Raw genomic sequence first — 21,731 nt, forward strand, 5'->3', positions numbered from 1 at the left:
AGAAAAAAAACTGGAACCATGAAATCAGTTTGGTGTGGTGGTGCTGCCTTACACTATAATACAAGGTTGGATACTCTGAAGTCTGATCACTAATCTGGCCAGCAATAAAAAAAAAAGAATGAAATAAAAACTTTTTCAGAAAAGCCAGAATTTATTGTTGAGCCTTCTCTTTTAGATTTATACATGAGCTCTATAAATTACTCTGGAATTGTACCAAAACTCTCTCTGCCTTCAAAGGCCTGTCATACATATAAAGGTTTCTCAGTAAAATAACTAACATGCTTCCACTTTTTTTTCATAAAATCACATTCTGCTCCTCTTATTTCTTTTGGTATCCAGATGTCTTTTTTTTTAAAGATTCTTTACTATTGATATTCTGTTGTCTTTTGCTAAGTACTTTTTATCTCCCCGCTTATGCCATTGCACACTGTCCATTTTTAACTCTCTCATGTCTCAACAGCAACTCAATTGACTTTGTACTTAACCGACTTTACTGGTTATACACTGAAGGCATAACAACAACTAACTCCATTGTTTAATATACTGGGATGGGCACTCAAGGGTTTTTGGCTGGTGATGAAGCTACGTAAGAACTCAGTAGGGTTGGGCCGATGGACCATGCTATCGACCATCACCAATGGCTGCCACACAGACAGGGTCAAACATGTACATCCACAAAGTGCCAAATGTGGGTAGGTTTCGTGTTTGCTGACTAAAATCTCAACAAGAAGAAAGTACAACAAGAAAAAAAATGTAATTAAAAGAAAACGATTATTTCCAATGTTAAAGTAGTAGATGAAGCAGATGGGTGATGATGACTGACCGAGCAGCGATGTAGAGCATATGGTTGATCCTCAGCATCCTCTGGAAGTCCAGGCCCAGGCGAACGGTGTCATTGTCCGACACAAGTCCCTGGAAGCTGGGGTAGAGGTAGGAGGCTGCATGGGTAAAGAGATGGAGGAAAAGATCATGAAACACCAGGTAATACCTTCTCAGCAGGTTCGAAAACATGAGATCAACACATTACATCCCTTTGAGGTCTTGTATAACATTTCTTCTCAAACCTATAAGAGAAAGTCAACTCAACTCAAACTCCACCATAGTTCAATGAGAAACATCCAATATTTTATTAGCAAACTGTTTACCACAAAGGCCTTACTTTTTAAACAAATAGTTCATTCTTGGTTGTCATACGTCAGTTTTTTACACTCAATTGCTTGTCTGTTTAACATCTGTAAAATTACAGAAGCTCAACATTCATCCCAAACTGGCAGCTTAGAAAAACATTACACTTTGGCAATTTAAGGAACACTAAACCAAGGTTACAATTTGGCCTATTGTGTTGAAAATCCAGAGCATACACTGTATGCTAATGTGCACTTGTGGAGGTGGATAAGAGGGGAAAAATAGCATCCACAGTTGCAAATTAGCTGGTTGTGTCACAGAAGTCAGTCTGATTTAAATAAATGGCTCCAGGTAAACATTTCTTTAAAGAACCGTCTGGGGAAGGTGCCAAGTGAGGACAAGGGACCAAATCAAAACCATCTCAACAGAAAATCTATCTAGTCAACCTGCATTTAAATAGTGCTTCTATGTTCCAGAGGTCACAAAAGTTAAACTTTGTGTTGTCATCAATACAATTTAAATTATTTTACCTGGACAAACCACCCAGAAATATGTCTATTACAAATAACAGTACATGGTTAAAAAAATAATGACTAATGGCTACCGCAAGCAGTATACATTCATTACATAGTATGTATGATACAATGGAATCAGGTACATTCAAGTAATAAAAAATGTGTGTGTGTACAGCAATGCAAAAAGTGAAGTGAAATAAGAGGAAGTGAGGGATGTGCTGCAAAGGGAGAGTGATTTATCAACTCTATGCTGCGCTATGGCTGATTTTCATTTTTCCTTCTTCCAATGCTGCATCTTAGTTCCGTCTTTCCCTTTTTTAACTCACTACAAGGAAATATTAATTTAAACAATGGGAGATGGCCTCGAATAACAGAATGACAGCCAGTCAGTAGATGGACGTGCGCTGCAAATGTTCCAATAAAAAAAAAAAGATGCTCTCCAGGCAGAAATGAAATTGGCCTGTTCAATACTGACACCAGGCTGTCTTCCACATCACAGAGACTTCCCCTGCTGTTTCCTTTTTCAGTTTTTTTTTTTAAGGCGAGCAAAGATTCAGCTCAGGGCCATTGAGCTCTGGATCTGTGAAGAACTGCATTAAGTGCCCTCCAGCCTCCCATCTGACCTGGGCTGCTGTTGAATTGGAAACCCCGCTAGAAATACACCACAATCTGAAATTAGTCTCTCTACAGGGAGCTGTACGCGCCCCTAGCCGCTGGTCTTGAATTGACTGTTTTAAGATTTAAACGCCTAATGTCTGGCTGAGCTCTGGACCTTGCTGTGCTGTCAAGTGAAGAGACTCCCAGTGGCTCAATGGCCCGCCCCGCTATCCTCCCCCTGGCAAATGAGGATTTCTAATTACTCTTCAGCACTTTCACATCCTCTAAAGTTTGGGGAGGAGCTGGGGCACCGCTCAGGGCAAAATCCAGGAGCAGGTTACAGTGCAGTGAGTTACTTAAGATCACTGCCTGTAGAGTCACAGGTACGCTGCTGGCCAAAGACTGAATCTAACAAGAATCCTACATCTTTGGGCTTCAGTCTGACACTGGCACTGCACAGACCACTGCGTTGACACCAGGTGCATCCTGGATAGATGTTCCAGCCAAAAGTTGTAATCAACTTATCCTTTGTCATACTTTGATCACTTTGAAAAAATCTGCAAATATTAGTTGACTATTTGATTGCTCGATGGACAGATTTTTAACATGCAAATGATAATGATTAATTCATCTTTAATTAGACTAGACATTTGATGACATCACATTGGGCTCTAGAAAACTGTGATGGGCATATTAAGCAGTGAATCGCCATATCAGTGTTCATCTTGCAATGCTCCAGATGAAAAGGTAACTTTCGAAAGGTGTACATTTGTTTCAAATAGTATTTCAAACCATTGTAATGTATTCTGGCATTTCATATGCAGTAAAACTGATGGATGTATTATTCTTACTGTATTGCTTCATTATATCACGAATGCTTCTTGCAAAAAACCTATGACAATACAGCCTCTTGCGTTTGTGTTAAGGTTCGAGCAATATACTAATTAACATACACATGACATAAACTGTAACTAGTCTGTAAAAGGGAAAACTGTATACAATTTTCATATACTTAATATGGCATGGTTAAAAAATGGAATTAATTCACCATGAGTAGATGAAATGAAACATCATGTGTCACAGACCTCTCAGAAGAAGGGATGAGTGGAAATTCATGAGAATGTCATCAGTGGTGGTGTCAGTGTCCTAAGATGGTCTAAATCACAAGTTCATGTTGGGTTGTGTCAAAAACTTCAATAACTTTGTCCTCCACACCACTCGGACACCAATAATCAAAACATGGAGCGTATGCATCCTGCTAGTATCTGAATTCTGGGGGGAAAAGTCAATACCTAACATGTAAGGTCAAATATGAGAGCAGCTTCATCTATGATCAGCTCCAATATAATCTTTACAAGCCTCCCAAAGCATACATTGGCTGAACCGACAAAGCAAACGGTCTGTCACAAAAAAGACAAAGAAGTTGTCTGCCTACTTTCCAAAAGGAGAAGTGACTCAGGTATGATTTCATAGACTTCAGCCCTGATGAAGTAGTACAATTCATAATGAACATCTCTGAGTTGTGAGGGACCTTGTGCCACATTGTCACCTGCTGGAACCAGAGGTGACAAATTGCTGTCATTACACCTGGGATGGAGCTCCACATATAGCGCTATTAGCGCAGCTATTTCTGCTAATGGTTGCGTTACTCTCTTCCACATAGATCAATTACAGTGTGCGGGCCACGGTCTCAGCCACCTCTTAAATCAATTATGGGCCATTACATTTAGCAGCCAGGACCTGTTCTGTGGATCTCCCCAGTGACTCTGTGCCACTGATGGGTCCCCAGGGTGGTCCGAAGCAGCAGTGTCTTAAGAGTGTCACAGATGTCCAAGATCCTCAGCAGTCAAAATCTTATTCTAACGGCTGGAGCTGAACTCTGTTTCACTTTCTTCAATTGCAGTCACATGTAAGACTGAGTTCATTCTTAACCGTTCTGGATTGTCATTGTAATTGTATTGTGATTGTTGTTCATTTTGACATAAGAATTTTATATAACAATAATGCAACAAAATTCGTTATTGATGATTTTGTTTTACATGAGGTGAAAATGTTTTGTTATTTAGCTGATATTTACCTCATCGTGGTGCATAGACATTTTAAGTAAATAAAAAGATCAATTGTTGCCATTTTAGCTCTGCTGTGTGTTCACACTGTCTCAAACAAAACAACAGGTGCAAACATAAAATCATATGGATGTACAGGTAAATCATTTGTTGGATAGTTTCTAATATTGTGATACTGATTTCATCAATATAGCCCGGCCACATACAGTTTGTTGTCTTTGGTCCAAACCAAAGTAAATGTTTGCTGTGTCTTTTGTCTTTACAGGGTTAGGTGTAACTAAAAATGATCCAGATGCTGACAGTTACAGCCGGCAATAATATCTCTAAACCATTTTTTGTAAGTAAGTATAGTTTAGGATTAGACCTTCACTTCTTACAAAATGCACCTCAGCTTGGACTGAGAAAGGTGTTTCCATGCATGTTGCTGGTATTGCTTCCTTGGCTGACATGGCCTTTTTCACACTATACAAATAAAACTGCTGGAATAAATATTCCAGCAGCCCAATAAACCTCTGCAAATTTGCTGGCTGAGAACATGCCCTTAAACACATCCATGTCTCTATGCTGTGTTGCCCAGTGGAGATAGAATACCTTTGTGACCCTGGCTTTACTTTTACATCTACTCCTGCAACAAGGATCACCATGGCAACACAATGGATTTTGAACTTACATTCTCTGCCCACAATGCTGATTGGTTCCAGGTCTTGGGGGAACGGCGTGACTCCTGAGGACAGCTGAGGTAAGAAGGCAGCTAAGGTAAGAGCCAGGATTGCTGGCAGGACGGGTCGAGGCGAGCCATGGGTCAGCCTCATTTTGGCAGAAGATGAGACCTCACCAGAAACACATGGCACGCAGCAGATTTGCCTCCCACCTACAATGAGACACAATGATATTAGGGTTAGGACAGTTAGCATATATGAGCCACCTCTGCCTTAACAATCACGGAGTGAAGACATACTGCTAGAGCTAATAGAAGTTTGATTATATTACATCCTAACCCTTACGTTGTTTTGGGTTAGAATATCAAGATCATTTTAAATCATGGTAAAAAAAATATTGCAACTATTGTGTGACTGAACAATGACAGCAGTAATATCTAAAGGTGGCACCTAAGCTCTTATTAGCATGCACTGCCTTATGTCAATGCGGCGATGTGACGGAGTGTCCCCTGAACTGGCGAGAAGCAAGAGTATACACACATTTAAGAGGTATATGAAGGCAGAGAGAGAAGCAGATACTGAGAGGGAAGTAGCGAGGACACGGGGCACGATGCTGGGGTCTGGGCCACCGGGACAACTGCCTCATTTACTGCCAACCAATGTCTTTCACAGGTGACTTAGCACAATTAAGCCTTCGCCCACACTGAGGAGAGCGCCCTACTCCATCCGTGTTGGCACCCGGTCCTGATGGTAGCATTAAGTAGTCCAGTTAAAGGTCTGTATGTGCATACTTCAACAGCATCTTTAAAAAAAAAAAAACAACTGCATGGAGGTCTGGGGTTTGAATCCACTGGTTATTTGAAGCCTTTTTGTGTACAAAACTGTAAGCATTATCTGGCCTCTCACTCAGTACAGACAAATAAATTACTTGCAAAGTATGAATAGCAAAGTATAAGAAAGAAGAGAAAAATATAAAAAAGTAAAAAAATTACAATAAAATTACAGCTTGAATCCATTCGGCGGGGTGGCTGGGGCTCAGAGGTAGAGCAGGCTGTCCACCAATCAGAAGACCCTGAACCCCAAACTGTTCCCGAAGCTGTGTGTGTCTGTTGTGTGTGAATGATGAGCTTCCTTCTGATGGCAGATTGTCAACCTGCCTTCAGTGTATGAACGATGCGTGAATGGGTGAATGCAACATTAGTGTTTAAGCACTTTTGAATGGTAAATGGGATGTTATTTGTATAGCGCCTCTTTAGTCTTTTCATTACTTCACCACTCAGAGATCATATATTCCGTCAATTTAAATTGGTTATTTTAATATTGTTATTAAAATATAATAATATGTCTGCACTGTGTGTACTTTGTTGCAGATATGGAAACGCAGTAATTTATGGGTGAGGAATACTTTTAAAAAAATCCCCGTCTGGCTGAACACCAAAATCGAATCACCTTTTTTATGCCAAGGTCACACTTTCCGCCAATTTTTTTTATCAAAATCAGTTTGCATGTTTGAGTTATCCTGCTTAACAAAAAAGGCTGGAAACAATTGCTTCTTCTTGGCAACCATGAAAGAAAAATGATAATGTGTTATAATAGTTATTATATTTACTGCACTTGTTCTCGATACCAATGCAATGCGGTAGCTAAACAAAGGCCATGCGCCCTAGTGGTGACAAACAAGTTTGAGACAAAAAATTTAGATTGCTGTTACTATGAAGATAAAGATGTTACATCACCATTTGCCATTTTTGACAAGTGATCTCACAGAACAAAAATCCCCCATCAGAAAAAGATGCTGCAAACTTCACCTGCATGAATTCAAAGTCACAGATCATGAGTTCTTACAATAACAATAACTTGTTTGACAAATGAGTCCTGAGAATGGCTCCCCTGAAAAGTTTTCCATAAAAGCAGGCATCGAGCCCATGTGGGAATAACAGCAGCTCTGGTGGTTGTGTGCAACGCTGAGACTGTGCACAAATGTTGATTTTCCACATCTTTTTAACATGAGTGAAGAGACAGTGACAGATGGATGGCAGACAGATTTGTCGATACAATCTGCCATTACCTGTGCTCACAACCAACTTATTTAGGCCAGTGTGTCCTCCGAGGGGGTTCTTCCAAAGTTTGTGTACTGTGTCGCTTGGCAATGAGACTTGGGCCACAAGATTTTAAGTGGGAGCAGAAAATGAAGTCAACGGAGACATGAACTGTCATCAATATTGATAATAGTCTGCTTCATTTAAATGCAGAGGAGAAAGCTGCATTTAGCAATGAGGTCAAGCAATGATCACAACGCCATAAATCGAGGGGAGTGGGCGGGTGTCTGCTTGTGTTTACTTTGTGAATTACAACGGCTTGTGTGGACTGCCTTGGGCGATATATGAGGACAATATACCTGATGGATTAGCCTCATATGTCATGATGTGGATGTTTTTTTTCCTGCCAAGCCATTTGAACAAACAAAGATTATGTTATAGAAGTATCACTGCAAGACACAAATCCATGAGAAACATCCTGTAAAATCTCAAAAACATTCAGGGCGAACTTTGGTCATATATATGCTTAAATAACACCCAAAATAACTCTTACAGACCATGCAAGGGGTCCCACATACCAAGCAATCTACATAACAAGTTCGCTTCTGACACGAATATATATAGAGTGCCACTAAAAACATTAACAGCATGTGGAGGAACATTATATTCTTATGTGGACAGAGATCATTTATTGACTACATGGGTGCTAAGTGAAAGGACGGCAGCCAGTAGAGTGTGATGATAATGCATGAAAAACAAGACAACTTTAGTGAGTAATACAACAGCTTATGCAAGACCAGTCACATACACTGGGACTTCTAGTACAAGCCAAGACACATCATGCAGGTCATGCACTCGGTTGATGGCTTTATTATTATCCTGAGCAAGCTTCACTGCATGAAAATAACAGAGTTCCCTTCAACTATGAGGAAAGGCATGATGACAGGACGAGAGAAGGAGGGTTTGCCTCTAGGCCATATCACATTCAGGATTAAAGAATTGATTGCCATATCACTGCAGCACATAGAAAACTGTGTCAGTAAGCAGCACAGTAAACAGACACGGACAGACGTACACAGCATCACTGACACAACGTAATAAGTCAACAAAAACACCCTCCTTTGGCTTCTAGTTGCTGTAGAACCAGTTAACCTGAACTGCCATGGCCTTTAGCCATTGTCCAGAGGACAACCAGACAAAAGTAAGTTGGTGAAAAAGTAAGAGTGAAGATCTCTGATGATGTAAAAAGAAATGAATGAGCCCTCAGTCAGCTCTTTTAACAATGAAGAGAAATGCTATGTCAGAGTATGACCCTTCAACTTCAGAGCAGGGTTGATGCTTTGGAATCATTTCTCAAATAATGACATGGTCACAGATACAGATTTATATGTTAGAAACTATGTCGAAACAGGCAAACAAATAAGACCCTGGAACACATCAATGAATCAAAAAGGTTCTAATCTTGCATGTGAAGTACACTGAAAACAGCACATACCTGTTCCATGTGTACTGTAGTTTCAAAACACATATGAAATGACGGAATAAGCTCGTGCTATTCTTGGTTGGATCTTATGGTGCTTTTTTCTTATATTTTAGTGACCTGCTAGAGAACAAATATATTTCAATCTTGATATTCTAATTAGGCTCAAATACACAACAAACAGCTGAGAGGTTGGTTGACTACGGTTCAGCTTGTTCCCAAGTACAACGGGTGTAAAATGGCTGCTTATCCTCATTTGACCCTTTCAACACAAATGGACACAGCAGAAAAGCACCTGCTGTCGCTAAGCTCCCATGTTTACCTACTATGTAAATGTGGCAACAATGCACCTCCCCTCTGGAATTCTGAATTAACTTACAACATCTAATCAGCAAATGGCTCTCTGCGCAGTCTGAAGACGGCTGCTGATGAGCTGACAGCTGCTGAAGGGAAATAAGTGACCGCTTATCCCATCCCATGTTTGCTCTGTGTTCTAGAGGTTGGACATGAGGGCTCAGATCATTTTGTTTTCATTGAACTGGACTTGTTAAGCCACCTGGGAGACATTGGCAGCCTAGCCTCTTTGCAGTAAATGGGTTTGTGGGACTCTGCATTGAGTATCTGACATTCATTTGGATTAATCAACAGTGCTGTGTCTGCAGATTGATGGGATGTGTCCTCACAGAATTATAGAGTCTCCAGACCTTCAACAGTGTTAATGTAGAAATATGACTTTAACAATAAGGGAATCTTGGCCTTTATTAGTTGGTATAAATGAGGCCATGGAGTCATTTCAATTCATACAAAAACTCTTGCAAGTAAATAATGTTCCACAATCCCTGCTTGGCCGGGAATAATGGCTCCATAAAAATTCACACTTAAAATCCTAAATTCCAGTTTTATCCTCAATCAACTGCATGGCACAGTATGCACCTGTCGACTCTTGGGGCATCTATTTTCTGCCAACACCTGCTGGACAAAACTAAACAGCGGAGCATTATCCTAATGTAGAATCACCCTCTAATATTCTCTGACCTCACCAGCGCTTCAGTAGCGGTGAGGCTAATCCACTCGCTTTTGATAGCTACAGAATAGAGTATACCTTTCACCTCACACCTCTTTCAGCCCCTTGACTGTGAACATTTTTAAGCCCTGCTATCCGCCACTCTGACATATTTGTGGAACACACTGGCCAGCATAATGACTGGGCATATCCATGGCCTCCTTGATAGCTTCAGACACAATTAGCCATGTTAACCTCTGCTCTCAGTGGCGAACACAATGAATATAGCGACCAGATGACAAGTCAAGTGTAAGTTTTATAATTGTATCAAAGCAACAGATAGTATTCATCAAGAAAGGGAATTAGCAAAAAGGGGGCAAAAAAGACAGACCCTGCTTATAGAATATACTGAAAGTGATGTCTTATAATGCATGCTAATCATAGAACATGTTAAAAATAAAATCCTGTAAGGAATCTGAGGACTAAAAATTATTCTCCCATTGGCATTAGGAAATAACAGGGTGCCAAGTTAAACTTTCCTTGCTTTGCCAGGCCAGTATATAAAAACCAGCCTGATGATTCTTTCTGTTGTTGTCAAAACAACCACGTGGGAATTTTAACGTGACAGAAGGAAAAAACAACACATGATATGAACGGTGCATGCTGAGACAACCATTTCATTGTTTAGGCCTGAGCCATATTGTCCCTCCCCAAACCCTTTTTGGAAGGTTCATCAGACCACCAATCTTTCTGCGATCCCATGACACGAATCACATAGCCCATCACTATCTGCACAGGGTTGTTTTTGTCTTGGAGCTCACATCCTTCCTGGAGTTGATTCTTCACAAACAGTTTCGGCTGACACTCAAACATAACAAATGATGTGAAAAACAATTTCCTGAGGGATTTACCTCAGTTGTTAGTGAATATTGACTGAATTTTCCTTCCACAAAAAATATTAGCTGAAGACACTTTTGTCTGTTTGCAGCTATTCTTGTCTTTACCCGGTAGTCATTTCAACTCTGCACTCAGGCCTCTCATACAGGAAAAACCTCACTAATTAGATTTCCAATGGCTGACCACGTAGACGCCGTCGCAGCAAATTGGAATTGGGATCAAGGAGCTTTGGGCAGCAATTGAGAGAACTACCCCCACAGGACATAGAGGTGGATTGTATGAGCCAGTTTTCAGATGGGCATTACATGAGGTGCAAATGAGTTCATTCTAGTGTAGTTACAACCTAGTTTCAATTAAGAATGCCTTTAAAAGCACCTTTTGGATTTTATACAGTTCATCAAAATATGTAGCCTTTGGACCTGCCTGCAGCACATTTGGGTTTATTCGTTGAGATTACACTGAAATGATAAGGGTTCAAAAATTAGAGCAAGAACTTCATTTCACATTGCTATCTTAATCGACCTCAAATAAAAATGGTCATTAAATGTTCTTTCAAAACAAAGCTTCAAACGTTCTCTGTGGGATCTGATGATGTTTTCAACGAAACCCTTTTTGTACACCTTTTTGCATACTTAAGATAAAAACTGTTAAAAGGTTTGACAGACTTAAATGGTAACTGGTACAACTAAAATAATAATTGAACACTTACTACTCAGTGCTTGAGCACAAACACCGAGTAGTTTTATTTGTCGTTCTACTTTCATTCTTAAATCAGATGTCTGAGTTTAGACTTCCAGTGTTGCCGGCTACTGACCAGGCAGATGCTCACTTGATACTGCCCAGATATCCAAGCTGGGCTGTTGAATACAAACATGTCAGATAAAGGAGCTGGGGATTTTGGTAAATTTCAAAGGCCCAGCAGTGGCAACAACAGAATGGCTCCAGGGGATCGCTGTGGCAACATTTTAAAAAATCCATTAGCATCCTTGGTCGAAGAGGAGTGATGGCTCGGATCTTGCCTTTTACCTTTTACCATGAATAGAAAATCAATGGTCCCTGTAGTCCTTTAGTTCTTGGATTAGTATGTCAACTGCCTGGTGTTAGTATAATGTAGTCTCATTCTCATAGTGTCTGCATAGTGCCATGGCAGGGAGAGGGCAAGATGGCATCCAGGATGAGATGTGTCTGTCAGGGGAGGTTGGGACCCTCCTTGGCGTCAGTGCCACTCAGTGTGTTCCCAGAGGAATGCTGCTTTAACCTCAGCGCCCACAGAGTTCAGACAAGTGACAGGTTGTCCTGTCGCAGAGGCCATTGATTGTCACCCTATGTCAGACTATTCTTCTCTGTCCTCATCGAAGAATCCCCACAGATTAGAGCCTGGTTTATACTCGAGCTTCAATGGCAGATCTTTAGGGGATTGATGTCAAAGTAAAACCAAGCTGACAGCAAGAGCCAACAAAAGTTTTGAAAGTAGTTTCAGCACTGCACTGATACAATATACACTGTCAGTTGTGAGCGCATGGATACAAAAACCGGTGTCTGAACATTCAGTATTCAATACAAACCAAAATTGTTCGTTGCTTTGTGCATGGGTATCACTTGTGGAGAAACTTAGTGCTGCTTCCAATCAGGCCTACCCCTCAGGACTTCATTCTAGACAGTGAGTTGGCCAGACTTCACACAGAGGGATCTATATAGGACTCAGACAGTGAGACGGTTCTCTGATCGATCAGCAAAACCACTGCAGGCATCATCCTTTGTCTTCATGTCTATTTGCAATGGGCAAAAAAGAAGCCCAAAAGGCTATGAGTGGAAGAAGGATCAGGCGTGCACCAGTGGAATCCTCTTCATCTGTCTGCCTCCTCTTAATTATTTAGATTCATCTTCAGAGAGGCCTATAATTCCCTGACCATTCTGTGCTCCCTGTCAGTCAGGATGCACCTTCAATTTTCGGTGGTCCTTAAGGCATTTTCAAATGAGTCTTACCTCAGGGTCATCAAATCAAACAGATCAGTTTAAAATATGCTGGGCAGCAATTGTGCTAACCCATCTCCCTCATCTCTCTCCCTCCTTTTCATACATAAAAGTGAATGTTAACTATCCCCCTCTCCTCTCAATCTCTCCGTCATCAATAATTCAGAATGTTATTGAGAAACACTACCTGAACCCTGTATTGACAGAAATCCAAGCACTGTCATTCCCTCAAGGGCGTCATAATTGGATACCCCCTGAGGCTACTGCTGCGAAATGCAGAGCAAGAGGGGAAAGCAGGTTGAGTGTTGTTGTTTTCTGTATTTTCTGTGTTTCCATTTTTACCCTTCTATTTTAGAGACTCTAATCTGACCCAACAGCTGAAGTCAGGCAATTTATCGATTCGAGGACAATCCCTTGGGAATATTTAGAGGTGGGTAAGAACTTGTTTTGGGTATCCTAACTTTACAGAGTGGGATTACAAAAGGAATCATTCAACAAAGGGCAGCTGTGTCATCTTTATTAACTAGCAAAGACATTGATACAACTGTGTATTAAAATTAAAATCAACACATCACATAATCTCATTCCATGCAGCACTAAGATCCATGATGAATGAACGCCAGCAGCAAAATTGTCTGTGGAATTAAAAACATTAGTAAAGATATGCAAAAATAATATACCATGAACAGGTATTTCCCCGAGACATTTTTAAAAGTAAAAGTAGTGTTTCCCCAGGGAAAATTATTTGTGACACCCATGTTCTAATGCAATATTTGGTTGTCTGCTCCAATACTAAAACAATGCAGAAAAGTGCTGATACAATCTCCTGTCTCAGAATACATGATTGTACTGCCTGAGCATGATCATGATTCACACACACAACTGCTGACCCCTACAAGAGCATGACGAGAGACAGAAGCTAGCCAGATGTAGCAAATATTCAGCAGACCAGGGAGGATGAAAATATGCTAAGAAAAAGCTTTAATATATTGAGGAGAGAAAGAAAAGGTTAACCTTGTTGCCAGGAGATTGACTTTTGGACCATAAACCACAGTCAGTTTGGGCTTTCAGTGATGTTTGTGGGTCTCCCTTTGTTCCCTAAGGTGTACAAACAAACTCATGGGAAGGGAAGAGAACAGAGCAAAGTAGTTTGCCCTTTGATCAGATTTGATTTATGAGTGTGCCCACACATGTATATGCATTAATACTGTGATCAGACCGTGTATATGGGGTTTTCTAGGGACTTGGCTTGGTAAACCCGCATTCTGCTGTCAGTGCAGTAGGCAAAAAATACTCAAAATAAATCCTGGGAGACACACAAAATGATTAGTCAGCAAGACTGCGCCAGCCTCGAGATTTACACCTTTTGTTATCCAAATGGCAACGCAGGGTACTGACCTTAAGACTAACCTTGCAGACACATACACACAAAAAAACTAACAAAAAAAAAAAACGCTGGCCAATCAGACATATGCCTTATAGGTCTCAGAGTCAGTCTTGACTCTCTGCCCACGGCCATTCATATTCATGTTTTACATCTGTCAAGCAGCTTTTCATACAGTATGTTTCCTTTACATTAACCTGATTTGGAAAGACCATCATAGTCAAGAAATTATTATTAATCCTTTATTTAAACACAGTCTCATTGGGATTGGAATCTCTTTTCCAAGAGAGACCTGTGTAAAATGAAAAATAAAATACAAATTAAATAAAGAAGATACACAATGTACATTTACAAAATTAAGAAAAGGAAATGAAAGTGAGATGCAAGTACATAAATATAACCTTTTTAGTAATTTTCCAGAATTCACTTGTCCTCACTTGCAAATTCTAATGGAGATCCAAGTAGTAGTCTGATTTGGCTTTCCTTCGTTGGCGCCTAAAATTCGCTGGATTAGTAATTTTGGCTTCCAAGCAGCATCTCTGAGAATAAGAACCTTGGAGTTGTTTTGGGAGAACCACGGATTAGAGCGTAGTTTTACTCTAAAATTATAAATGTTTACAATCTTGTCCAGGTCTGAGTGATATAAATGTTATAATGGGATAAAAATATGTTGCTCATTTAAATGTTTAAAATTCATTTTCTTTACTATGCAAGAAGTGGCATTAGTCTGGAGGTCTTTCGCACACAAGCGATTGGGCAATGGTCACTGATGTCTGCAAAAACTGCACTAAAAGGGTACTTAAGTGGCCTGCTTGTTAAAATTAGATCTATCATGGTTGATTTCGAGGGATTTGATTTGTTTGGTTGTATAGGACTAGAAATTAACTGATGCAGATTAAGCTCCACGCATGAGTTCTTGTGATCTGTCAGGATTTTTTGATAGTCAATCTAAATTCAAATCACCTAAAATAACTCATTTAGAGTTAACATGGGAAGACATTAATTTGGCAATTCATTCCATGGCGTCACAGTTTGCTGATGGAGGACAATAGAGTCCAATAACTGGAAAACGGCCATTAAAGCATGGGTAATAAACTGAGTGGACACGCATGCAATTTTTTGTTGCCTCTGCTGAGGATGCTTTAGTTAAGGACCACTACTTTGAGGACTTCACAGTGGCTTTGTGTCCGTTCACTCAGTAGAGGACAAAAACAGAGTCAGACTGCTCTATCAACACAGCGGCTCTTTGATCTCCATCTCCCCTGTGGTAACAATTAGATTGCTGCACCGTTTGCATTTCAAACTCTTTGTGCTTCCTTTTTTGAAACACCTCCTACATGTATTAGCAATTTACTGGAACTTTTATTCCCTGCCCACAAAAAGTTAATTATGAGTGGCATATCTCTTAAGTTTGGCTCATTCAAATGAGGGAACGCTAAGAGCTCTGAAGGATATTAGATACCAAGGTTCTCGCACTGATCACTGCCTTCGCTCAGTGTCAACATCTTTTATTTCAGTATGATGCAATGCGGAGGTCTCCTGCGAATTTCTGTTTCAAGAGTTCCAAAATAGAGCTTTCGACTCAAAATATAAAACACTGGGAGGCAGAGTAGTTGAGAACTGATCAAAGGAAGATAAATAGCTGTAAAGATTCTGCCATTGCCTTTATCCCTTGTTAGCGGAGGCAATCACACAGCCGTCACCCAGAAGATCCATCCCTGTCACATTACCCCAACAAGATTATAAAGAGGAGAGGAGGAAGAAAAGCTACCAAGGGAATGTGTGACAATTATACATTTGGTGAAATGTAGGCAGCGAGCCCTGCTTTTATAAATGAATGATTTTTGCAATCTGAGTGGTAGATGTTGATGAAGGGACGTATAAATCAAGGGCAAGAGTGAGGCTTCTTGGTGAGAGTGCCTCACAGAGATAATGGTATCATCATGCCTGTGTGGTTCACTGTTCCTGGGAAGATTAAACACTTAATCATTGTCTTTGGGAAAAACAGTCTCTGTACATAGAGCATGCATCCAATTATTAGACCCCTTTTACGCTCAAACCCAACATCCACATGTCAACTCCATCACACAACAGAAGCCTTGAGAGGAGAGATGAAAAGAGACAGCAGTTTTAACAGGACAGTGTTACCTTTCAGGCCAGTAGCCTACAGTGGCAGCTGACCTCACTTTTATTACCGCTGTCTCATACTGATGATATCATCTAAACACAGAGTGAAAGACCCAGAAGCTTTCAAGCTTGGTTTATCTCATTTTATGGCTCTAACAACTCTGTCTCTCCCAACAAAAGTCAATGGCCATAGGCAATCATACACCAAAGAGCAGTGTGGCTCCTCTCACCTCATCAAAGGCTACACTGTGTTGAAGTACATGGGAGGAAAAAAGTACAAGGAGGAGCATGAAACAGAAACGGGACGTGAACGGTGACAGTAAGACAGACAGTAAATCTCAATGAGGAAAAGGAGAAGGAGGAGGGGAATGACGGCGTCTGACAGTTCACTGGTCTGGAATGAGCCAGACAATCAATTGCATCACTCACATTCAGGCTGGCAGCTTCTGCTTCAACAACACTGAGCATCACAGTCAGAACCAAATTAGCAACAGTGCTGGATTACTTTGATGACGAGTGAAAGTGGTCAAATGAGACAAGCAGGTAACATAGAAAAGTATAAAACTGACTGTTCCTCAGCTCCTCCCTTGTTGAATGACTGCCTGCAACTTTCCATTGGGAATTCACTTAATACATCTCAGATTCAATTGCTATGGGTAACATACATGGTGGCACTATTTTTCCATCTTCAAGAGACAAAGATTTTGAAAAATAATTTTCTTTCTTTTTGGTTTCACACATCACATCGTTAGCTTGCTACAAAAAAAGAGTGTAGATGCACTATTAGTACTATTATTTTAGTAGACAGAGCAGATCCTTTGCTCTGTTGGGTTAAATACCATTGTGTGCTACTGAGGTCCAGCTAAACTACAAATCCTAGTGGTATATTCGAAAAAAAAAAAACAGAAGAGAAAACTCATACATTTCACTTGTTTATTTGGCTTACATTCAAACATAAAAACGCTATTTTGTGCTCTGAGCCAAATAAACAAGTGAAATATAGGACTTGTTAAGATGTGCTATTGTTTCATGTTTTTTTTTCTTCTGTTTTTTGGAATATGTTCACTGGATTTTGGGTTTAGCACTCCACTGATAATCCTATTGTGAAGCGCAACCTCCAAATCTTAGTAGTATCTGTTAGAAAATGAAACCTTTTTAAAGCCACAAAACTTATAAACATAGCACCAATCTAACATCTCTTTGCAGTTCAGCAAGTCGCAGATAGATTGCTAACAAAATTTTACTGTGTTTGTGTTTTAGAAGTGCATTTTCTGCTCAAAATTAGCTTTATGTGCCCACTTGGAATTGAAAGTTGGGTTCAGCTGAATTCTCTCGCCTTTCCCCAACTGCTACGAAATAGGCAAGCCTCAGAGGCCTATTTTGTATCTTCACCCCCCCAAAACGTGGTTGCAGCTGAACTAGCAGAATAATGGCCGAAAGATGCCTCACTTTGGGACTCCCATATATGGCTGCTAGTAACATTAGCAAGCTTAATATGTGCCAAAACAATGCTGTACATGGGAAAAATGTATTCCTGTATATATAAGCATGGCCTCATTGGTAAAATTGGTAAAAATACCAAGATACTGAGGTCTGAATGTCTGAATGTTCCCACACTATGTAGCCATGCCTCCAGTCGTTGCTCTCTGCCATGATCTACCTATTGGCTGTCAGGCCCAGACAGCCCAGAGACAAGTGCTAGTATCCTAAGCAATGGCATGCAATTCCCAGGGTTGTGTTTGTCGTAACTCTCCTTCACTCCCCAGTTGCATTTTTAAAATATGCTAAGAGGGTTCAATTGCAATTTGAGGGTGTAGTTTTTCGTAAGTGTAAACTGACACTGCCAGCACTTGATATTTCACAACTTTTTAGGTTAAGTGAAATAAACACACCTGCTCATAAACATTTAGGTCTGTACCTGTTGCCCAAGACTGTCAGAGTCAGAGTTGGGGAAGGTAACCATTCTTCTGAGTTGACAAATGAAATGACGAAAGATAAAAACACTGTCGCCAATCTGACAGATCTAATTCAATTCATCTTTCTGAGGTGACATCAATGCAATCACTGTTGTCCATTGTTTTTCTGACAACGTGGCGGTTTTACCAGCTCAGTAGTGCAGATGTATTGTTAAGTTAGACTGTTGGCAGCTTCTGTTCCAGCATGTGTCTGATGTGTCTGACATGTGTTAAAGCATGGCCCAGATCTCTGTTTAGATAATGTAGTCTTTCCAGCACTTATGGAGGATAAGCTCTTATCTTTGTCTAAATCCCCAACAGTCATTAGTGGTGGAAGGAACCTGCTTAGAGGTCCATCTAATTAGGAATCAAATCGTCCTTTCCTCCTTCCACCATAAAGATCATTGCAATGGACACTGATGATTATACAGGCATTGCATTTAGGATGTCTTCTAACTTGACATGAGTAACTGCTGAACTGAGCATTAGTTGTAATTGCAGCCGGAGTTTGAAATATAGGATTATAAGAAGGAGGTATGTTAATAAAGGGATTTTGCCTAAAATGGTTACCATTTTACTGATTACTGAATCATCACATAAGCAATATGCTGCTTAATATCCACCATCAGAAGCATAAATCACTGGAAAAATCCATGTTTCCTTGAATAAAGAGTCCTTGTGCAAAGCCCCATGTCACCCACAAATAAAAAACAACATTTCATAGTGGTAGATCAAAGCAGCAAATGTAGTATTCATCTGTCGACTTCCATGCCACTCCTGAGCCCAAGTGTTCCACTCATCTGCATTTTAGGTTTTCAGAGACACGAATGATGGAGACACAAAGAGAATAAAAGAAGTTGAGAATAGACCAATTCACACTGGCAGGGCTGGGGAAAAAAGATGGACAGGAGAAAACAAAGCTCTCTTGTCAGCTGCCATATTCTTCCTCACCCACTATTTCCACTATGTTTGACCAAACTATAGTACTAATACTACCACTACCAGCACCACCACTACGTGGGGACAAACAGGGCCATGTATAACTGGGCTAAATACTGGCGTGAGCGTGCTGTTGAGCCTGGGTGGTGCTGTCATTAAGTGTGAGTCTGTGATAAATGCACTCTGCTTGTCGGATTTGAGATTCTCATTAGTCTGTGCTCAGGAGGAGACCAATGGCCATTATTCTTGTGGCTGCCTTGACAAGGGGCTGAATGTGTTTGTGTACAAGAGCAAGAGAAAGTGTGTGCTTCTATTGGGACGATTGAGGCAGTGTAGATGACTTATCATGCTCTCAGGCAGTCATAGTCACAGATCTTCAGTTATGACGCAACAGCTGGTAGTATCGATAGCATGACTTAGCAGTGTCATGATTAACTTATGTAATGTTTCTGACTGGGAAGTTTTTAAAATCCTTTTACAATTGATGCATCTGAACAGATTTTTCACTTTGTAAGTTAAAAATAAAAAAACAGAAGCTTTTTTCTGTTTTTAAGGAAATTGTAAATGTACATTATCTGTTAGACCTAGGCTTAGGCAAAGAATCAGTGAACGTTTTAATGTATTATGGTAGCCTATCTCTGTTGCTAGTCAGGGTAACGCTGACAGGGGAGAGACAATGTTATACCATTTTGAAATAAAGCTACAAGATGTTCAGTCTCTCTCTCTTTCTGGTTTTCATTTAGAATCATTACAGCTTTTACTGTTGTTATTGTGCACTTAATTTACATTTTAAAGGCTCAATATCACAATGTCTGTAATGTAGCACTGTTAGGAATGTTACTTATTCTTTCTCAGCCCTGGAACCATGGAATCAATCCTTTTTGTGGTTGATTGATTATTTTTCACTGTAGCATTGCTGTCTTTTACTGTAACTTTCAGGAGGCAGGAAGTGGACACAATGTTTCTTAGGAAACTAAAGACAAATTGTGCAAACTTGCACTGTTGCCTTCCTGTCATGGGCAGACAGTGTGTTGTTAAATGGTACTGAAAAGTAAGGAATGTTTAAATGCTGTTTAATGTGCTGTAGCTGAGCAACTAATTAGTTATCTGGCCTGCAAACTCGTGTTAGCAGTGAAGTTTTTTTTAACAGGAAAGCTAAAGTGGCATGTTATACATCATGAAGCCAAGAAAAAATGAGAAATATAATTTTCATTCTTTTGGTTTCTGAATTTTTCCTCAGAGGAGAACATAGTACAAGTGATTCATAGAACAGATATGAATGATGTAGCAGACAAAAAGAAAAAGCTATTTAATTTCGGTTGAACTATGAGAATTCACGATTTCTCATATATTTGGAAATTGTTAAATATCAGAATTCTCCATCTCCCACTGAATTAGCTACTTTATTGAATTACCTGACTTTGTAAGTTGTGTTTTGAAACAGTGGCCAGCAGCAAAGCCCCTTCCTGTGTCACAGCAATCATAAATCTTACTTCCTTACCTACTAGCAACCTTAATTGAATCGACACCCGCACCACAACAATCATTGCAGCCTCTCTGCCAAGTCCTTATGCAGCTGGCCATTATTTTTGTACACTTAAACTGAACTGTGGCTGCTGTAGCCAGACAGTTAGTGACACAAAGCCTCTACAGGAAAAAAACAAGGAAACATGCTGTGCAACATAAGCACTGTGTGAAAATGTATTTTTAAGCTGCCTGAATCTCTGACTGACACAGTGGAGCATGGTATCTTTATAGGTGTGATAGCAAAAGGCTATATGTACCCAAGAAATGTAGTCCTTTATCTGCTGGCGCTCTGTGACAGTATGTCACATCAAATTTTCAGAATGAATCCTTTCAGCAGCAGAAGGGATGAAGGGAGAGGTAACCGCCAGACCTGCCTGCCTGCGTCAGTGGCTGTAACAGTCGTCTGGACGTCTGGCCCAATCAATACTCAGAGACAAGCATCAGCCTGGGTCTCCTGTTACTGTACCTCTGTCCTCATCACCTTCTCAGACCATTCTGCAGACAGCCATGTGCTGCTGGCTCATATCAGTGGCGAGGCTTATCACAGAACAACACAGGAAATGTGATGCCACATAAGAGAGCTGCTGACACTTTAATTTGTCACTGGTGTTAAGGTTTGTCAAACTATTCCTGGAGTTCATCAGCGACCTGGCCTTATTTGCCAACTCCACAGATGACTTTTCAGCCCTCGAGAAAAACCCTCTGTCACAATGACCTTGATGCTCAATCACCACATATTTTTCATTATGTATGAGTGTGTATAGAGCGGGCCCCATGTTGTTCTGTAATGCCAGACATTGTTCTGGGTACTGAAGAACCTGTATAATAGCAATAGAAAAATAGTAAAAACTAAAAAATCTCTTTCAATAATTGACACCATACCGGTGTTTCCTCCAAACATTAAGTAAATTTACAGAGTCAAAGTTTGTATTTACAAATACACGAATAGACGCGAGAGGATGCAAAATTGCAGCAGGTGAGACACAACGCAAATAAGAAAAATTCGACAGAAAATTGCCTGGCAGAGAGCTCTGGTTTCCCGCAGAGACCGCTTTAGTGAACGTATCCCCAAATGGATCTCAGCGCTGAAGTCCTGACGTTGAATTAACAAAAAGCATCTCCACCGGAGCCTGAGGACACCCGGAGCTCAATGATACCACTCGTCACGCATGCATGATTCTAGTGTTGGGTTGTACTTTTCTATCAAGCAAGTTAGCATGAGCATTAGCTCCAGTTTGCTCCGGCTCTCCCATCATTTGCGTGAATAAACAAATGATCTGCTGATTAAACTCGAGCGAGTAACATGAGGAAAATATTTGGTGGTGGAAACATAGCTTCACTCAAAGAACAGTGATGAGATTGTTCAGAAAGCAGTGAAATCTAGCAAGATAAACATCACAAAACCCATAAGCCAAAACTGAGAGGGGGATAGAAGCTTTCTGAC

The 21,731-nt window shown here is 40.4% G+C and overlaps 1 protein-coding gene across 2 annotated transcripts in view; it reads right to left on the reverse strand.

Annotated features, from left to right (window-relative positions):
• sema6cb (semaphorin 6Cb) overlaps positions 1–5,173 on the reverse strand; it is a 60,617-nt gene extending 55,444 nt beyond the window's left edge. For both annotated transcript variants that reach the window (XM_070834818.1, XM_070834816.1), the window contains exons 1-2: positions 4,974–5,173; positions 824–938 (exon numbers count right to left, since the gene is read on the reverse strand). In XM_070834818.1, coding sequence (XP_070690919.1) covers positions 824–938; positions 4,974–5,115 — 257 coding nt within the window. In that variant the 5' untranslated portion in view covers positions 5,116–5,173. The remainder of the gene's footprint in view (positions 1–823; positions 939–4,973) is intronic.
• Between the last annotated feature and the right edge of the window lie 16,558 nt (positions 5,174–21,731).

This window comes from Pempheris klunzingeri, chromosome 8 (genome assembly GCF_042242105.1).
Source record: "Pempheris klunzingeri isolate RE-2024b chromosome 8, fPemKlu1.hap1, whole genome shotgun sequence".
In the NCBI taxonomy this organism is placed as follows: domain Eukaryota; kingdom Metazoa; phylum Chordata; class Actinopteri; order Acropomatiformes; family Pempheridae; genus Pempheris; species Pempheris klunzingeri.